At 39.6% G+C, this 17278-nt stretch overlaps 1 protein-coding gene across 7 annotated transcripts in view; it reads right to left on the reverse strand.

The window, feature by feature from the left end:
• The window catches only part of LOC124718871 (lysine-specific demethylase 4C-like), a 380259-nt gene that overhangs the window by 143140 nt on the left and 219841 nt on the right, over positions 1-17278 (reverse strand). For all 7 annotated transcript variants that reach the window (XR_007005926.1, XM_047244505.1, XM_047244509.1 and 4 more), the window contains one exon: positions 15682-15831. Coding sequence is in view for 6 of the 7 variants with exons in the window: in XM_047244505.1 (XP_047100461.1) it covers positions 15682-15831 (150 nt within the window). In the remaining variant the exon portion in view is untranslated. The remainder of the gene's footprint in view (positions 1-15681; positions 15832-17278) is intronic.

Genomic DNA, 17278 nt, shown 5'->3' on the forward strand with positions numbered 1-17278 from the left:
GATATGGAACCTGTACAAAAACGAGACAGCAGTTATCCGTGGACGGACAAAACAAGAAGAGGTGCAGATACGGAAAGGTGTCCGGCAAGGTTGCGCACTAGCCCCTGTTATCTTTAATGTATACATTGAAGAGGCGCTGAAAAAAGTAAGGGAAAATTCACAGACAGGTGTAGTAATTCATGGCCAGCGAATAGATATGATAAGATATGCCGATGATATATCTGTCCTGGCTGAAAGTGAAGAAGGTCTTGTAGTCCTACTGAATAGAATGGATAAAGTTATGGGTGAAGAATATAATATGAGAATTAATAAAGCAAAAACAAAAGCAATGGCATGCGACAAAGAAGATCAAGTGAAAGTCCAAGTTCATGTAGCCAATGAACTGCTTGAACAAGTTGATAAATTTACTTATCTGGGCAGTAATATTACCAGGGATGGAAGGAGCAAGGCAGAAGTGAGAAGTAGAATAGCTCAAGCAAAGGCTGCTTTTAACAAGAAGAAAAACATATTAACATCTAAGAGCATCAGCCTTGAAACCAGGAAAAGATTTTTGAAATCACATGTGCGGAGTGTGGCATGCTATGGGTGTGAAACATGGACTCTCGGGACAGAGGAACAGCACAAGCTAAATTCTTTTGAAATGTGGTGCTATAGACGCATGCTCAAAATAAAATGGATCGACAAGGTCACAAACGAAGTGGTTCTGGAAAGAGCAGGTGAGAAGAGAAGCTTCTGGAGTTTCATTGTTAAAAGAAGAGTGCAATTTACAGGCCATCTATTAAGACATAAAGGACTCCTGAACACAATCATAGAGGGATATGTCGAGGGAAACAGACCAAGAGGAAGACCACAACTGAGGTACATGGATCAAATCGTGAAAGATGTGGGATGTAACACCTATAAAGAAATGAAGAGAAAAGCTGAAAGACGCACAGAATGGAGACAAGCTGCCATTGTAGCTGTTGCAAACCAATCCTTGGATTGACCACTACAGAAGAAGAAGAAGGGTGAAGGTATAGTACAGTAGTTTGGTTCAAGTCGTAAGCTTAGCCGTTAAGCTTTACCAGGTAGCCATTGCTATGTATCAGGCACTCAATCCATGTTTATACTGGTACCCTTCCTTATTCATGTGCTTCGTCTGGTTTGAATCAATTGTTTATTTTGCTTTGATCTGATAAGTGCCATTCTCTTTGTTATAGGTGTTTACGTCACTCTAAGCTGAAAATGCATTATTTTACTGTGTCATGCATTGTTTGTCACATTCTGATAATGAGTGTTTACGACCTGTCGCCGCTCGCGGCATGGCTTGCTTTTGTGGGCGCTACCGCAGCTTACAATAAAAAAAAGAGAGGAATTGCCTCATAAGCAAAACAATGGCAAGAGACTGCTTTTTGTTGTTACTTACACTGCTGCTTTTTTCGATAATGATCAACAAGAACCAAATAATAGACTGCGTATGATAGATGTTCTGAACGAGAGCTTAGCAAAAATTTTTCTCAGTTTGAAAATCTTTGCAGACACTTCTTTAGTACATTACATTCTGCACAGAAATTAGAGTCATCTTAGATTTAAAAACCTAGTCAGTTGCCGTGCTTCATTTCTATTCAGCATAAGAATAATACGAATATAAACATGACATGATATGTATATTCTAGCGCATTTGCTGTTGTCTCACTCTAGTTTTGCAGTTTATGAGGCATACAGGATTTAAACGAGATAGCAGCCAACACAAAAGAATACATGGCATAATGTTTGCATTCTTCTACCTTTTCTTTTAATTTATTTACTGACGCAGAGGTCTTGCTGCCAGTATTTATCTTTGTCCCTGCAAAGCATGACTGTGTAGTGCTACATATATTCGACGGCAGAACTTAGTTGTGGTGACACCTACCAACATTTTTTAGAACTTCCCCTTACTTTGGACTATTCTAAGCTGCAGGTGGTTTTTTCGATTACAAAAACCGGAAAAAAAGTGCGGCTTAGATTTGAGTAAATACGGTATATGTCGTGTAGTCAAATGCCATTTTACAAAACCCGAGGAAATTAGCAATGGAAAAGTAAAATGCTTAACTCAATTTTCAAATGTTCCTTTTACAAAGGGAAATCCATGAAAATCATCCCAATTTAATCATCATACCAATGAAAAGATGAGCGAAATAAGTATCAGTGCTGTTTCTCAAAACAGCTGAAATTGTTAAAATTGAACAAAGCTCCGGGGCCAGGTGGAATCCCTATCACTTTCTATATTGAATTTGCAACTGAATTAGCCCCTCTTTTAACTTAGAACATATTAACTTAGAACATATTCTGACCTCAAACATAATAACGTATCTCGAACAGAATGCCAGCCTGCTTGGATTCCGAAAACATCAATCATGTGAAACCCAACTCACGCTTTTCTATTATGACACAGTGAAAGTTTTGGATCAATGCAGGCAGGTAGATGCAGTATTTATTGATTTCTGAAAAGCATTTGACTCAGCATCACACATAGGCTTATTGTCAAATATGGGGGTATCAATTGAAATTTGTCACTGGATTGAGGACTTTTTGGCACAGATGATGCAGCATGTTATCTCGGATGGAGAATCATCGTTACATGTAGAAGTAACTTCAGGTGTGCCCCAGGAAAGTGTGTTGGAACTCTCGCTGTTCATGACCTTCCAGACAATATTAATAGCAAACTCAGACTTTTTGCAGATGATGCAGTGATCTAAAACGGAGTACTTTCTGAAAAAAGCTGCATAATTATTCAGTCAGATCTGGATAAGATTTCTAAGTGGTGCAAAGGATGGCAACTTGCTTTAAATGTTCGGAAATGTAAAATTGTGCACTTCACAAAATGAAAAAACGTAGTACCCTATGACTACAATATCAATGAGTCACTGTTGGAACTGGTCAGCTCATATAAACACCTCAGTGTAACACTTCATAGGGATATGAAATGGAATGGCGGGTGGAGATGCCTGAAAGAACAGCCACCATTCGTGGTCCCAAGCCATACATACACACTATTTAATTGATACTCTGACCACAGCCACAATTAAGCATTGAAATAATTCAATGGCAATAAGTGAAAATTTGTCGGACCGGGAGTCGATCCCAAACTTCTTGTTTTATGCAAGTGGTTGCCATAACAACTTCGGCTACCTGAGTGCACTTCACACTGACACAAATTCCAAACTTGTTGCACATTATGTATGTAGCAACCCCTGTCCATTACCCTCATTGCTCACAGCCACACACCGATTCCCACAAGAGGTCAGACAGATGGCACATCTGTACTGAATGAGCAATAATTGCCTTCGAGGTGCATATATTTACATGTGTGGTGTCTGTTTTTGCGGATATGACTGAAAGAACAGACACCATTTGTTTTTGATCCTGCAGCCATTTACACTGATGGAAAAAAAATTGCAACACCCAAAAATATTTAATGTAGAGTAATGAAATTTTGGGAGAACATCTGCCTTGGTGACACATAGGTGATTAACATTGCAAGACCACAGATTAATGTAAGTGTGAAATAACCCACTATAAATGTGAAATGCTGCTACATAATAACAAAATGTTGAATGAAAGCATGCAAATGTGCATGCACTGTGTTGTACAGGTGTCAGATATCAGTTTGTGGCATGGAGTTCCATGACTGTTGTACTTGCATGGTCAATACAGAGACGGTTAAAGCTGTTTGGGGATGACGCTGGAGTTATTGTCCAATGATGTCCCATATGTGCTCAAATTGGGACAAAGCTGGTGATTGAGTAGGCCAATGCAATATGTCAACACACTGTAGAGCATGCTGGGTTACAGCAGTAGTATGTGGGCGAGTGTTATCCTGTTGGAAAACACCCCTTGCAATGCTGTTCATGAATGGCAACCATGTGGCCATCCGGAGCGTGTTCTTCTTGCAACCATACATTCTTGTGATCCTGCTGCCAGCAGTCATGTACAGTGACTTCATTCCTGCCAAGTCTTTCTGCAATATTGGAGAAGGGACATCAAGCTTCTTGTAGCCCAATCACACGACCTCAGTGAGGTGTTGTTAATGGCGTCTGTATCACCTTAAAGCCATTCTTGTCCAACTTCAGGTCACAACATCCAATTTCAAATGTAACTAAGACTCACGGTTGTTACATAGTGTATTTAAAGCAAACCTGATTTGCATTCTCATAGTGGCACTTTAGCGCCAGTGGCATGAAATTTGAAAAGACATCATCTTTCAGATGTAGAAACATGTCTATCCAATTTTTGTTTATGTCACTCAACTCCTTCTTGATGCTGTGATTTTTTTTCCCCATCAGTGTATACATATGACAAAAACAGAAATTCCGACATTAGCCACAATAAGGTAAAGAAATAAATTCAATGGTGACAAGTGAAAATTTGTGCTGGAGTGTGATGCATGTGGCCCGCTATAATATTCACATAGTTCACAGCCCTCACGGTTCCTTCAATTACTGCCACAGGTCCCTGGAAGCCACAGTGAATTTTTCCCATACCCTAAAACTGTCCCCACTGCCTTGTGTCCATGGCATGGTGCACATTTTGGGCATGCATTTGGCGGGATTCGAGCTCTTCTGGACATGACTGTCACCCCGGTGTGTTCACTGCAGTTGTAATTTATGATGTCATCAGGTCACTATGGGAACACTTAACCCTACATTCGGCAGTGTGGGCAAGCCTCTGACCTCTCCATTCGGTGACAGTGCATGGACATCCAACAGCATTTCACTTGTGGTTCAACTGTTCTTTAGGCACTTTCTATCGATGCTCATGACAGTAGCATGCAAACAGCTGACTACCTTCACTATTTTTGAGATGAACATTCCCAGACACCAGACCAAAGGGACCTGGTCTTTCTCAAAGTCACCTGTACCAGTGAATTTTCCCACTTGCAGTCTATATCATGATTAGAATGAGCCTCTGTATGTCTCTGCTCCACTTAAATACTTCAATGACACCAGTTGGGATTCTATCTTGTAGTGGGTGATGGACATAACGTTTCGGCTCATCAATGTAGGTTTATTACAAACCAGATTTTGGTTTATTAGATCATCATCATGTAACATGACTAGCCTTCACAATGCAAAATAGTATGTGATAAACCAAAGCCTTGAAAAATTAAAGATATTACCTACAAAGAAAACCTCTAGTTAGAAAGGAACAGCCTCACCAAATGCTCGTCACTTGTGTAATATATCAAATATATTGCAATAATTAATAGCCTTTAAGTACTATAGTGTTTTATACCTGTGTAATGAGAAGAGTTGTGAAAGGAGAAATTACAACGTAATATTTGCCACTGTATGATGAATACAGTTCAATGACAGTCACATGCACTCTAATTGCTAACACAATAAACACATTGAATTATTGTTATTGTTTTCTGTACTTGGAAGACACAGGATAATATAGATTATGCCATCATCCTGCAAAATATGGTGAACCGATAGATAAAATACATTGCACATCTGGTCATATAGAACAACACCACAATCCTCACCAATTCACTTCGAGACATATGCCTTACTGCCAGTTTTGATATGAGGATCCTGACTACTGCTTGATTTATCTTTTGCTCTTTGGTTTATATTTACAGATGTGTCTAGCCTATCTGTTAGCAACATTATTATTATTATTATTATTATTTCTTTCCTTTCTCAGACATTATGTATGGTTAAAAATGGAAAGTGACGCGGACCTTGATCAAGTGTGACTTCCTTTTAGCTGTACGGTATATGTTACATTGCATTTAGGAACTTTCAGGTAATTGAACATGATCAATAATTACAGATTTCTGTAGTTGTATATATACGTTTGGATGTAGCTGTATTGCGTTGATGTACTGGTGGATACTGTGTGGTATGACTCCTGTAGTTGATAGTATGATTGGTATAACGTCAACTTTATCCTGATGCCACATGTCCTTGACTTCCTCAGCCAGTTGAATGTATTTTTCAATTTTTTCTCCTGTTTTCTTCTGTATATTTGTTGTATTGGGTATGGATATTTCGATTAGTTGTGTTAATTTCTTCTTTTTATTGGTGAATATGATGTCAGGTTTGTTATGTGGTGTTGTTTTACCTGTTATATTGGTTCTGTTCCAGTATAGCTTGTAATCATCATTCTCCAGTACATTTTGTGGTGCATACTTGTATGTGGGAACGTGTTGTTTTATTAGTTTATGTTGTATGGCAAGTTGCTGATGTATTATTTTTGCTACATTGTCATGTCTTCTGGGGTATTCTGTATTTGGTAGTATTGTACATCCGCTTGTGATGTGATCTGTTTTTATTTGTTGTTTGCAAAGTCTGCATTTATCTGTTGTGGTATTGGGTTCTTTAATAATATGCTTGCTGTAATACCTGGTGTTTATTATTATTATTATCATTCTTATTATTATTCCTATAACAGTTTTGACAGTTAATAATGCAATTTCCATATCAGTATAATTGTTTTCGTCCCTACATGTTTTATTTGATAGAAAGAAAGAATATTAGTGACTGTCTTTCTTTCCTTGTAAAATTATTTAACCAACAGCTATTTGACATCACTTACACTTTCCACTGCTGTACTGCCTTCTTTTACATGCCAGTTGTTGTCCTAAAGCTAACTACTAACACCATTATAGACTCAGCATATCCAAAAAGTTTTCACTACTATCATCCTAGCTGGCCCATTAATTACACTTCAGCGCATTTAATTCGTTTTGATTTGTCGCTCACGGCAAGGTCCTCCACTAACGCCGTCCCACTCTTCTTGTTTTCTTGTGGTCTTCATGCTAGTCTATCCTGTGCAAGCCTCCTCATTTCTGCACAACTACCACAACCTACACCCATCTGAACCTGCTTAATGTATTTGTCCTTTGGCCTACCACCCCACACTTCCCTCCATGACCAAACTGAAGATTTTTCCATGCCACAGAATGTGTCCTATCAACAGACTCCTCTTAGCGGAGTTGTGCCACCATTTTTCTCCCCAATTCTGTTTAGTACCTCTTCATCAGTTATTCGGTCTACCCATCGAATAATGCAGGAGTAGGTTTAATAATGAATAAAAAAATAGGAGTGCGGGTTAGCTACTACAAACAGCATAGTGGACGCATTATTGTGGCCAAGATAGACACAAAGCCCATGCCTACTACAGTAGTACAAGTTTATATGCCAACTAGCTCTGCAGATGATGAAGAAATAGATGAAATGTATGACGAGATAAAAGAAATTATTCAGGTAGTGAAGGGAGACGAAAATTTAATAGTCATGGGTGACTGGAATTCGTCAGTAGGAAAAGGGAGAGAAGGAAACATAGTAGGTGAATATGGATTGGGGGGAAGGAATGAAAGAGGAAGCCGCCTTGTAGAATTTTGCACAGAGCATAACTTAATCATAGCTAACACTTGGTTCAAGAATCATAAAAGAAGGTTGTATACCTGGAAGAATCCTGGAGATATTAAAAGGTATCAGATAGATTATATAATGGTAAGACAGAGATTTAGGAACCAGGTTTTAAATTGTAAGACATTTCCAGGGGCAGATGTGGACTCTGACCACAATCTATTGGTTATGAACTGCAGATTGAAACTGAAGAAACTGCAAAAAGGTGGGAATTTAAGGAGATGGGACCTGGATAAACTGAAAGAACCAGAGGTTGTAGGGAGTTTCAGGGAGAGCATAAGGGAACAATTGACAGGAATGGGGGAAAGAAATACAGTAGAAGAAGAATGGGTAGCTCTGAGGGATGAAGTAGTGAAGGCAGCAGACAATCAAGTAGGTAAAAAGACGAAGGCTAATAGAAATCCTTGGGTAACAGAAGAAATATTGAATTTAATTGATGAAAGGAGAAAATATAAAAATGCAGTAAATGAAGCAGGCAAAAAGGAATACAAACGTCTCAAAAATGAGATCGACAGGAAGTGTAAAATGGCTAAGCAGGGATGGCTAGAGGACAAGTGTAAGGATGTAGAGGCTTGTCTCACTAGGGGTAGGATAGATACTGCCTATAGGAAAATTAAAGAGACCTTTGGAGAGAAGAGAACCACTTGTATGAATATCAAGAGCTCAGATGGCAACCCAGTTCTAAGCAAAGAAGAGAAGGCAGAAAGGTGGAAGGAGTATATAGAGGGTTTATACAAGGACGATGTACTTGAGGACAATATTATGAAAATGGAAGAGAATGTAGATGAAGACGAAATGGGAGATAAGATACTGCGTGACGAGTTTGACAGAGCACTGAAAGACCTGAGTCGAAACAAGGCCCCGGGAGTAGACAACATTCCATTAGAACTACTGATGGCCTTGGGAGAGCCAGTCATGACAAAACTCTACCATCTGGTGAGCAAGATGTATGAAACAGGCGAAATACCCTCAGACTTCAAGAAGAATATAATAATTCCAATCCCAAAGAAAGCAGGTGTTGACAGATGTGAAAATCACCGAACTATCAGTTTAATAAGTCACAGCTGCAAAATACTAACGCGAATTCTTTACAGATGAATGGAATAACCGGTAGAAACGGACCTCGGGGAAGATCAGTTTGGATTCCGTAGAAATGTTGGAACACGTGAGGCAATACTAACCTTACGACTTATCTTAGAAGCTAGATTAAGAAAAGGCAAACCTACGTTTCTAGCATTTGTAGACTTAGAGAAAGCTTTTGACAATGTTAACTGGAATACTCTCTTTCAAATTCTTAAAGTGGCAGGGGTAAAATACAGGGAGCGAAAGGCTATTTACAATTTGTACAGAAACCAGATGGCAGTTATAAGAGTAGAGGGGCATGAAAGGGAAGCAGTGGTTGGGAAAGGAGTGAGACAGGGTTGTAGCCTCTCCCCGATGTTATTCAATCTGTATATTGAGCGAGCAGTGAAGGAAACAAAAGAAAAATTTGGTGTAGGTATTAAAATTCATGGAAAAGAAGTAAAAACTTGGAGGTTCGCCGATGACATTGTAATTCTGTCAGAGACAGCAAAGGACTTGGAAGAGCAGTTGAACGGAATGGACAGTGTCTTGAAAGGAGCATATAAGATGAACATCAACAAAAGCAAAACCAGGATAATGGAATGTAGTTAAATTAAATTGGGTGATGCTGAGGGAATTAGATTAGGAAATGAGACACTTAAAGTAGTAAACGAGTTTTGCTATTTAGGGAGTAAAATAACTGATGATGGTCGAAGTAGAGAGGATACAAAATGTAGACTGGCAATGGCAAGGAAATCGTTTCTGAAGAAGAGAAATTTGTTAACATCGAGTATAGATTTAAGCACAAGGAAGTCGTTTCTGAAAGTATTTGTATGGAGTGTAGCCATGTATGGAAGTGAAACATGGACGATAACTAGTTTGGACAAGAAGAGAATAGAAGCTTTCGAAATATGGTGCTACAGAAGAATGCTGAAGATAAGGTGGGTAGATCACGTAACTAATGAGGAGGTATTGAATAGGATTGGGGAGAAGAGAAGTTTGTGGCACAACTTGACTAGAAGAAGGGATCGGTTGGTAGGACATGTTTTGAGGCATCAAGGGATCACAAATTTAGCATTGGAGGGCAGCGTGGAGGGTAAAAATCGTAGAGGGAGACCAACAGATGAATACACTAAGCAGATTCAGAAGGATGTAGGTTGCAGTAGGTACTGGGAGATGAAGAAGCTTGCACAGGATAGAGTAGCATGGAGAGCTGCATCAAACCAGTCTCAGGACTGAAGACAACAACAACAACAACATCGAATTTTCAGCATTCTTCTATAGCATCACATTCCAAAATCTATCCCTTTCTTGTCTTAACAACTAATTGTCAATGTTTATTTCTGTACAAGACTACATTCTGTACAAATATCTTCAGGAAACACTTCCTCCAACACTTTAATTTATATTCAGTGTTAACAAATTTCTCTCTCTCTCAGAGACAACAATTTCCTTACTTCTGCCAGTCTTGATTATATATCCTCTCTACTTCAGTCACTGCCCGTTATTTTAATGGCCAAATACCAAAACTTATCTACCTCTTTCATAGTCTCATTTCCTAATCTAATTCCCTCGGTGTCACCTGATCGAATTCTATCACATTCCATTACCCTTGTTTTGCTTTTGTTGATGTTCATCTTATATCCCTCTTTCTTTCAAGACAACATCCATTCCGTTTAACTGCACTGCCAAGTATTTTGCCATCTTTCACAGAGTTAAAATGTTTTTGGAACATCATTTTTCAATGTAAAATCCCTGACACTGAATGCACGTATTCCACCGCTTTGGAAGTGCACAGATACCATGACAGAAGAATTCTTTTGGTCGTATTTGTAGCCAGTCATGCACTATGGTTTTCACCTCTTTGTCACTTCTGAAATGCCTGCCTCCCATCACTTCATTAAGTGCACCAAGCAGATGACAGTCACTTGGAGTGAGATGTGGTGAGTAACGATGATTTACCAGATATTCAAATTTAATTTCCCAAATAGTCTCAACTCGCTTGGGCATTGTCGCACTGCAGTAATACTCCTGAAGTCAGAAGTCCTTGTTGTTTATTCCTGATTTAAGAGCACAGTTGATTTTTCTGCACATCTGAGTAAGAAGTACTGGTTACCGTCACTCCCCAATCTGCATAATGCTCCAGAATTACTCCATTCGGATCTCAGAAGAGAATGAGCTTGACTTTTCTGGCAGACAGTCGCTCATGGAAATTTTCTGGTTTCGGCGATGAACCCTGACGCCATTCCACGCTCGATCTTTCCATTTCTCGTCAGTGATAGTGGACCCGAGTCTCATCGCCCATAACAATTTTTCCCAGAAATGCATCATCTTTGACGTGGAAACAACATAAAAGTTCTTCAGAGGGGTCGACGCGATCATCTTTAGATTCAGAAGTCGAGTGACGTGGCATCTGTCTTGTGGATGCCCTATTGAAGTGCAGTACACCGTGAACAATATTCTGCACCAAAGCAATACTAATCTCCAAACTTGTGGCTACTTCATTCAAAGTTATGCACCTGTTCCCATTCTCGCCCGTCCCTACACAGTGGTCCCGTCAGAGTCTCAGGGCATCCTCTAGAGAAATACACCATTTTTGAACTTCCTTCAGCACTCATACACTCGCTGCAATGACAAACATGAATCACTGTAATTCTGTGATGAATTTCAATCGGTCTGACACCTTCACTACACAGAAACTGCACTGTAGATCACTGCTCGATCGCGGTGAATGACTTTAGCAGGGTGGACAACTCAGTGCGGATGCTCCTGCTTCTTCCTGTGTTGTAGTATCACTCTGCCATCTGTCTGTCACTCTCTGAAACTCGGGTAACACTACTGCCACCTTCCAACTTCATCACACAACTTTTCGAAATTTTATAGAACTTTTCATGTTTTCATTCGAATCACCCTCATAATATCATTGACGTCTACCTGTTGTAGAATCTCAGAACATGCCCTGTGCAAACTGACAAAGATTCTGTAAACATCAGCCAAGCGGAATGTGATTTGGTCTCTTCTCATGTGCCATACCAAAAGCCGTGCTTCGAGGCAAACGGATGAATCCAGCATTTCTTAACTTCCAAAAATTATATTGACATGGCACCACATGGATGCTTAATAAGGAAAGCCCAATCAAATGGGGTATCAAAGGAAGTTTCTGATCAGACTCGTGGTAATTCAGTCAGAAGGTGCCATTTCTCTTCTCGATAAGATTTCACAATTGTGCAGAGATTGGGAACTTATTTTAAATATTCAGAAATCTAAAATTGTGCACTGAAGAAAAAGGGATGGGATGTTACATGTTACTCCACTGCAGAAATGCTACTACTAAGAAAAAGATTCCATGAGGGATGCACTGAAATTCTAAACAAGATACATTTGTCAACTTTATTATGTAAACGTAGCTGTTTATCTGCAGTAAAAGTAATATTAATGTTAAAATATTGTTGCCCCTCATTAGTTGCAGTTTAACATGAATGAAGCTGAAGAGCAATAAACCCGTTACTTTGTTATGATCTGCAAGTCAATAAACATATCTGCACAAATTTTATTAAAATTTGACATTATACATTTATAACATGTGACTTGTATGCTAATCAAATGATAAGTATATGTATCTAGTGTACAAATACACCACAAATGTGCAAAACCTTCTCAAAAGCTTTCAGCAGGCAATCTTCCCATCTCATGGAGAAGCAAAAGGAAACATATCACAGAATGAATGAAAAGTCTGAGCCCGATGTTTCTCGAATGTGATAAGAAGGCCTCAAAAACATATTAATGCTATGTTGGGTAAAATAGTGACTGCCTGCACCAGGGCTACATTGGGTGGAGAAACACAATACAGTATTATACCTAGTACGGTGTCGCGAACCTGTTGGCATTCAAAACAACTCCGAGTCATATTGTAATAGATAAATACGTGTCCTGTACGGTTTTCAGAGCAATCCTATACCATCTGGACTACCCGAGCCATTTGGATCCTTTCCTCCACCACCAGATTTTCTAAACTGTGCAGATGGGAGTTATCCTTACAACACTCTCTCAGTTCATGCAATTATTCCAGCCTCAACCTACAGTAACATACTGTCCCCACAACCTCCACCCAATAGTTTCAACCCCCTCTGTCCTATCATCTCCTCGCCATTCTCATCTCCCACTCTGTTTATTTGCTGCCCTCTGCCAACTATAATATCCCAGCCAAATCCACGCTAGTCTGAGGTATTTTATTTGTTTAGTTTTTTAAAGCTGCCCCAATCAGCTGACAAGCCAATGAACCTTCTATTGCTAAAGCTGAAATTGATAAAATACGGGAGCAATGCATTTACTCTGAGAAACAGGGTCACTCTGTGGCACGTAGTTGGCTATAATAAAAATTCTGTGATTGGAGATGAGGACTGGCTATAGAGAAGTGTCAATATAGAGACTTACGGGACTCAGATGCACATAATTGTCAGTTGTTAAGCACCATTTTGTAAAAGATAATCTGGTATAGAGTGGTATAAAGAAAGAGAAAGAGATCTGAGATTTTGTCACTGTAAACCTACATAGGAATATAAGGAAATTCAATCAATCTCAATTTTTTCTGAAGTGAATTTTGAGGAAGTAAATTGTGCTAAGCTTCTATAGGAACTTCGGACATTTGGTTGATGATGTTTGTGTGTGGATCTGCAAGCACGGTCAAGAGAATTTAGAAGACTTTCCTGTTATTGATAGAAATATCTGCAAATGGCTATGTATCGTATAACCAAATGTGGACCGAGTCGCACAGAATCTGTAGCCGAGAATCCTGTAAAAGTTCCTATTTATGAAAAGCAAAAGTTTTACAGGTGACCACATGGTACTGGCAGTTGCTTCTGCTTGATGAGATCGATGAGATTTCACCACCACAGAGTTATTATTCTTTTTAGGATAAAAACTTATCACTGGACATTTTTTGACGTACACTGAATGACATCTGCTCATGTTCTGTAAGACCGTGGAGGTGTGATAAGAACAGTAATCTGTACTCTAGTAAATGATAGTTTCAAGCATTAGTAAGAGTGTTTTTGCTTATACACAACACAAACTATCTCAGCACAGAGCAGTAGACACAAAGTCAGACGTTGGCGCATCTCTGTTAGCTTCAAATTATAATTACTTCAATTTTAATTGCTTTCTTTCCTCAATTAATTGCACCTCCAGTACAATATAGACACACATACATACAACAATATACACAAATATAATACGGGATGTACTGTACAATAATCCCACCCATCTTTCGCCGCTCCTCTCCTTTTTCACTCCCTTTTTCCCCGTCTCCCTGCCCCACAATCTCCTGACGCTGTACCTGTCGGCAGTCTAGTCCCTGAACACTCCACCAGACAGCGTTTGTCTCTCTCACCACCTGTACACTACTATCCCTTCCCCTTCCCTGCTGCTCTAGATTGCTGCTTGTGTAACACAAGAGTTTCATTCTGGTTCGAGATGCCGGAGATGGCGGTCTTGTGTGCGTGAGGTTGCTTACTTTTCTATACGAATGGTGTGTTTGTGTGTGTCTCTCTTTTGCTGATGAAAGCTGTGACCAAAAGCTTTATGTGAGTGTCTTTTAATTGTGCCTGTCTGCAACTTACCACGTCTTCTTTACGGTAAGTAGCAATCTGCCTTTTCCAACATTGCTGATTTAAATGTTTATTATATCTGTTGTTATTTCACCAGTTTTCTAATATGTCCCTCATATAGTGTATGGAACAGCTTTGGCAGCCAGAGGCAGTGGTTACATGTATGTGTAAGTTGTGTTTGCATGAATGTATGTGTGTATGTTTTCTAATACTGAAGAAGGCCTTTTGGCCAAAAGCTTACTGATTTAGCCGTCTTTTCATTGTGCTTGTTAGCGTCTCACCATCTCCACTATACGGTGAGTAGCAATCTTATCTTTTTCATAATAATGTCATTATTCCGTCCTGGATTTTTGATCGTATGAACAATGGATGAATTTACACCGCCACATGCTTTTGCTTTTATACTGCTGATAACTGTATTCCAGCATGTCACAGTTTTATGTTAGTGAGTGGGTTATACTATTCCATGTAAATAGCTTTGAAATTTTCATTTTTGAATGTTTGGCAATTTTGTAATTACGTGTATTTTATTTGGTGACTGCTTTCAGAATACTCGACAACGAACACGAGTCAAAACTGCAGTTGCAATAAATAATATTTTAACAGCATGAAGTGGAATTAGGTCACTAGAAAATTTCTAGCTGGCTACAGACCCAGTACTCATCAAAATTTTACATTACAGTTTGATTACATTATTGGTGAAAACTCAGTGGAAACAGCAACAAGTGTAAAATATCTCGAAGTAAGTGTCTGGAGTGAAAGAGAGTGGCACAAACACATACAGTTCAGTGTAGGAAAAGCAGATGCCAAGGTGAGATTCATTGAAAGAGTCTTCAGGAAATATAATTCATCCACACATTGAGATCCTTACAAACTCTTGTTTGACCAATTCTTGAGTACCGTTCATCAGTCTCGGATCCGTACTGAGTAGGATTAACACAGTAGATCCAACGAAGAGCAACACGTTTCATCAAGAGATTGTACTGGCGGTGTGAGAGCGTTACATAGATGCTCAACAGATTCGAGTTGCAGACACTACAAGAGAGGCATTGTGTGTCCTGGACAGAATTACTGTCAAGCTTCTGAGGGTATACTTCTGAGAAGAGTTGGCAGAAATATTACTTCCTCCCACGAGCAGAAAATCAAAGAAAGTAGAGCTCACACGGAGGTACACAGACAGTTTTTTTTTACTCAGGTACCATTTGTAAATGGCAGAGAAGGGGGACAATGATTGTGGTAGAAGATGATGATGATGATGATATTTGGTTTGTGGGGTGCTCAACTGTGCAGTCATCAGCTCCCGTACAATTCTCAATCTGTACACAGTCCAAATCCAGCCACTTTCATGAACGATGATGGAATAATGACGACAACACAAACACCCAGTCCTCGGGCAGAGAAAATCCCCAACCTGGGCGGGAATCTAGCCCGGGACCCCATGATCCAGAGGTAGCAATGCTAGCCACTAGACCACGAGCTGCAGTCTGTGGTAGAAGAGGTACTCTCAACCACACACGAGAAGGTAGCACGTGCAGTGCGTGTGTAGATGTAGATCTGTGGATCGTCTAATTTTGATCGCTTTCATATGTATTCCCTAGAATCAGTTTGTAACTCACCAGATGCCTAGCATACAGACTGATGCCCCTCACATCCAGAGCATCGTGGAATGGCACGCCGGGCAGAGCGGCCGAACACAGCAGGTGCACCCAGGCCCCTGAGTCGGTGCGACGTAATGCTCCGCCACGCATACTGCACAGTGAACAAACCTGCAACGACATGACACTTTATTTTTACTGGGTGACCTTTGTCATCTGCCGGACAGTTTCCATTTGGGTTCCAGATCAATTCATAAATTAACCTCCAATTGGCTATTAAAAATAAACTAATGCTCACAGTTTTGTGACACTCATGTGCTCAGAAAAAGTGACAGTAAGAGGCCAAAACAGACTGTGTTATAGTGTCTCCCATGAGCTGTGAGGTACTTCTGTCATTCGCTCCATGCGAGTGGGAGGAGTCGATGCCACCGGATTCATCATTGACTGTGTAGTGAGTCTGGGGATGGTGTTATGAGTGATAGTGTTCTGAGAGAATGGTGCACATAAATTGATGCTGGGCACAAGAATGTGCACAATGAAAGTGGTCAGCAGTCAGATTCAGATGTAACTAGTGAATTTGCATGAAGTGTTTCAGTTCAAATTTTCTAATCATTCCAAAGATGTAACTCATACTTTGCAAACGACATTTTTTAAGACTGTCACAGAGATGCTGAGTTACCATAAGGTTAGTGCAAAGTGGATAATAGTGTCCAGCCGATGGTCACAAAAGTGAAAGAATGGGTTTGGCCCTACACTCCTTCAGCTCTAGCGAGAAGAAAGGAAGGAATTTCTGAACAGAATTGTAAATATGGACAAGACACAAGTGTAGTATGAAAATCAGAAACTAAGGAACAGTCCAAAATATTCAAACAGACACTGTCTGATCATAAAATAATCATTACAGTTTTTTGGAATTGCAAAGGAATTTCATATGATTACATGAGAGTAGCATGTGAGAATACTGTGACACCACATTTTTGTTGTGAGACCCTCAGAAAACTCTGAACGTCAATGTGCAGCCCCCTACTGAGAATGGAACAGAGGAAAAACTCTCACTTTTTGGCTGGGAGATTTTTCAGTACTCTCCCTGCAATCAGAACATGACTTTCAGGACCCAAAGATAAAGGCCTGACCGGCTACCGAGTACTTCACGACCGACGGTGAGATCGACGAAGCTTTTAAGAAGCACTAGGCAACCCCATTCTTTAATGAAGGGATAAAGAAGCTGGCACCATGGTATGACAAATGTTGTAATTGGGTGGTAACTATGTGCAGAAGTAATGTCAACATGTAAGTACAGACATGTATATACAAAATGATTATCAGTTTTTATTTTCTTCTTTTAGCAACCAAACAGAGGTTAATTTATGAATAGCCTTCATATTTCAAATATGTACATCAATACAGTCTCTTAGAGATCTAGAGATAACAACATCATTTCCATCAAATTTCTTTATAAATAAACTGTTTATATGCAAGTCTTCTGCTGTGTCCGTTTTGACTGATTTGTCAGTCTATTTAAAAGCAACAGTATGTGAAACGAATTATTCTGGATTTTTCCTGCAACCCAGATACCACTAAGAGCTGTGCTTTATTATTCAGAGATTCACGGCAACCA

The sequence above is a fragment of the Schistocerca piceifrons genome, chromosome 10 (genome assembly GCF_021461385.2).
Source record: "Schistocerca piceifrons isolate TAMUIC-IGC-003096 chromosome 10, iqSchPice1.1, whole genome shotgun sequence".
Classification (NCBI taxonomy): Eukaryota; Metazoa; Arthropoda; class Insecta; order Orthoptera; family Acrididae; genus Schistocerca; species Schistocerca piceifrons.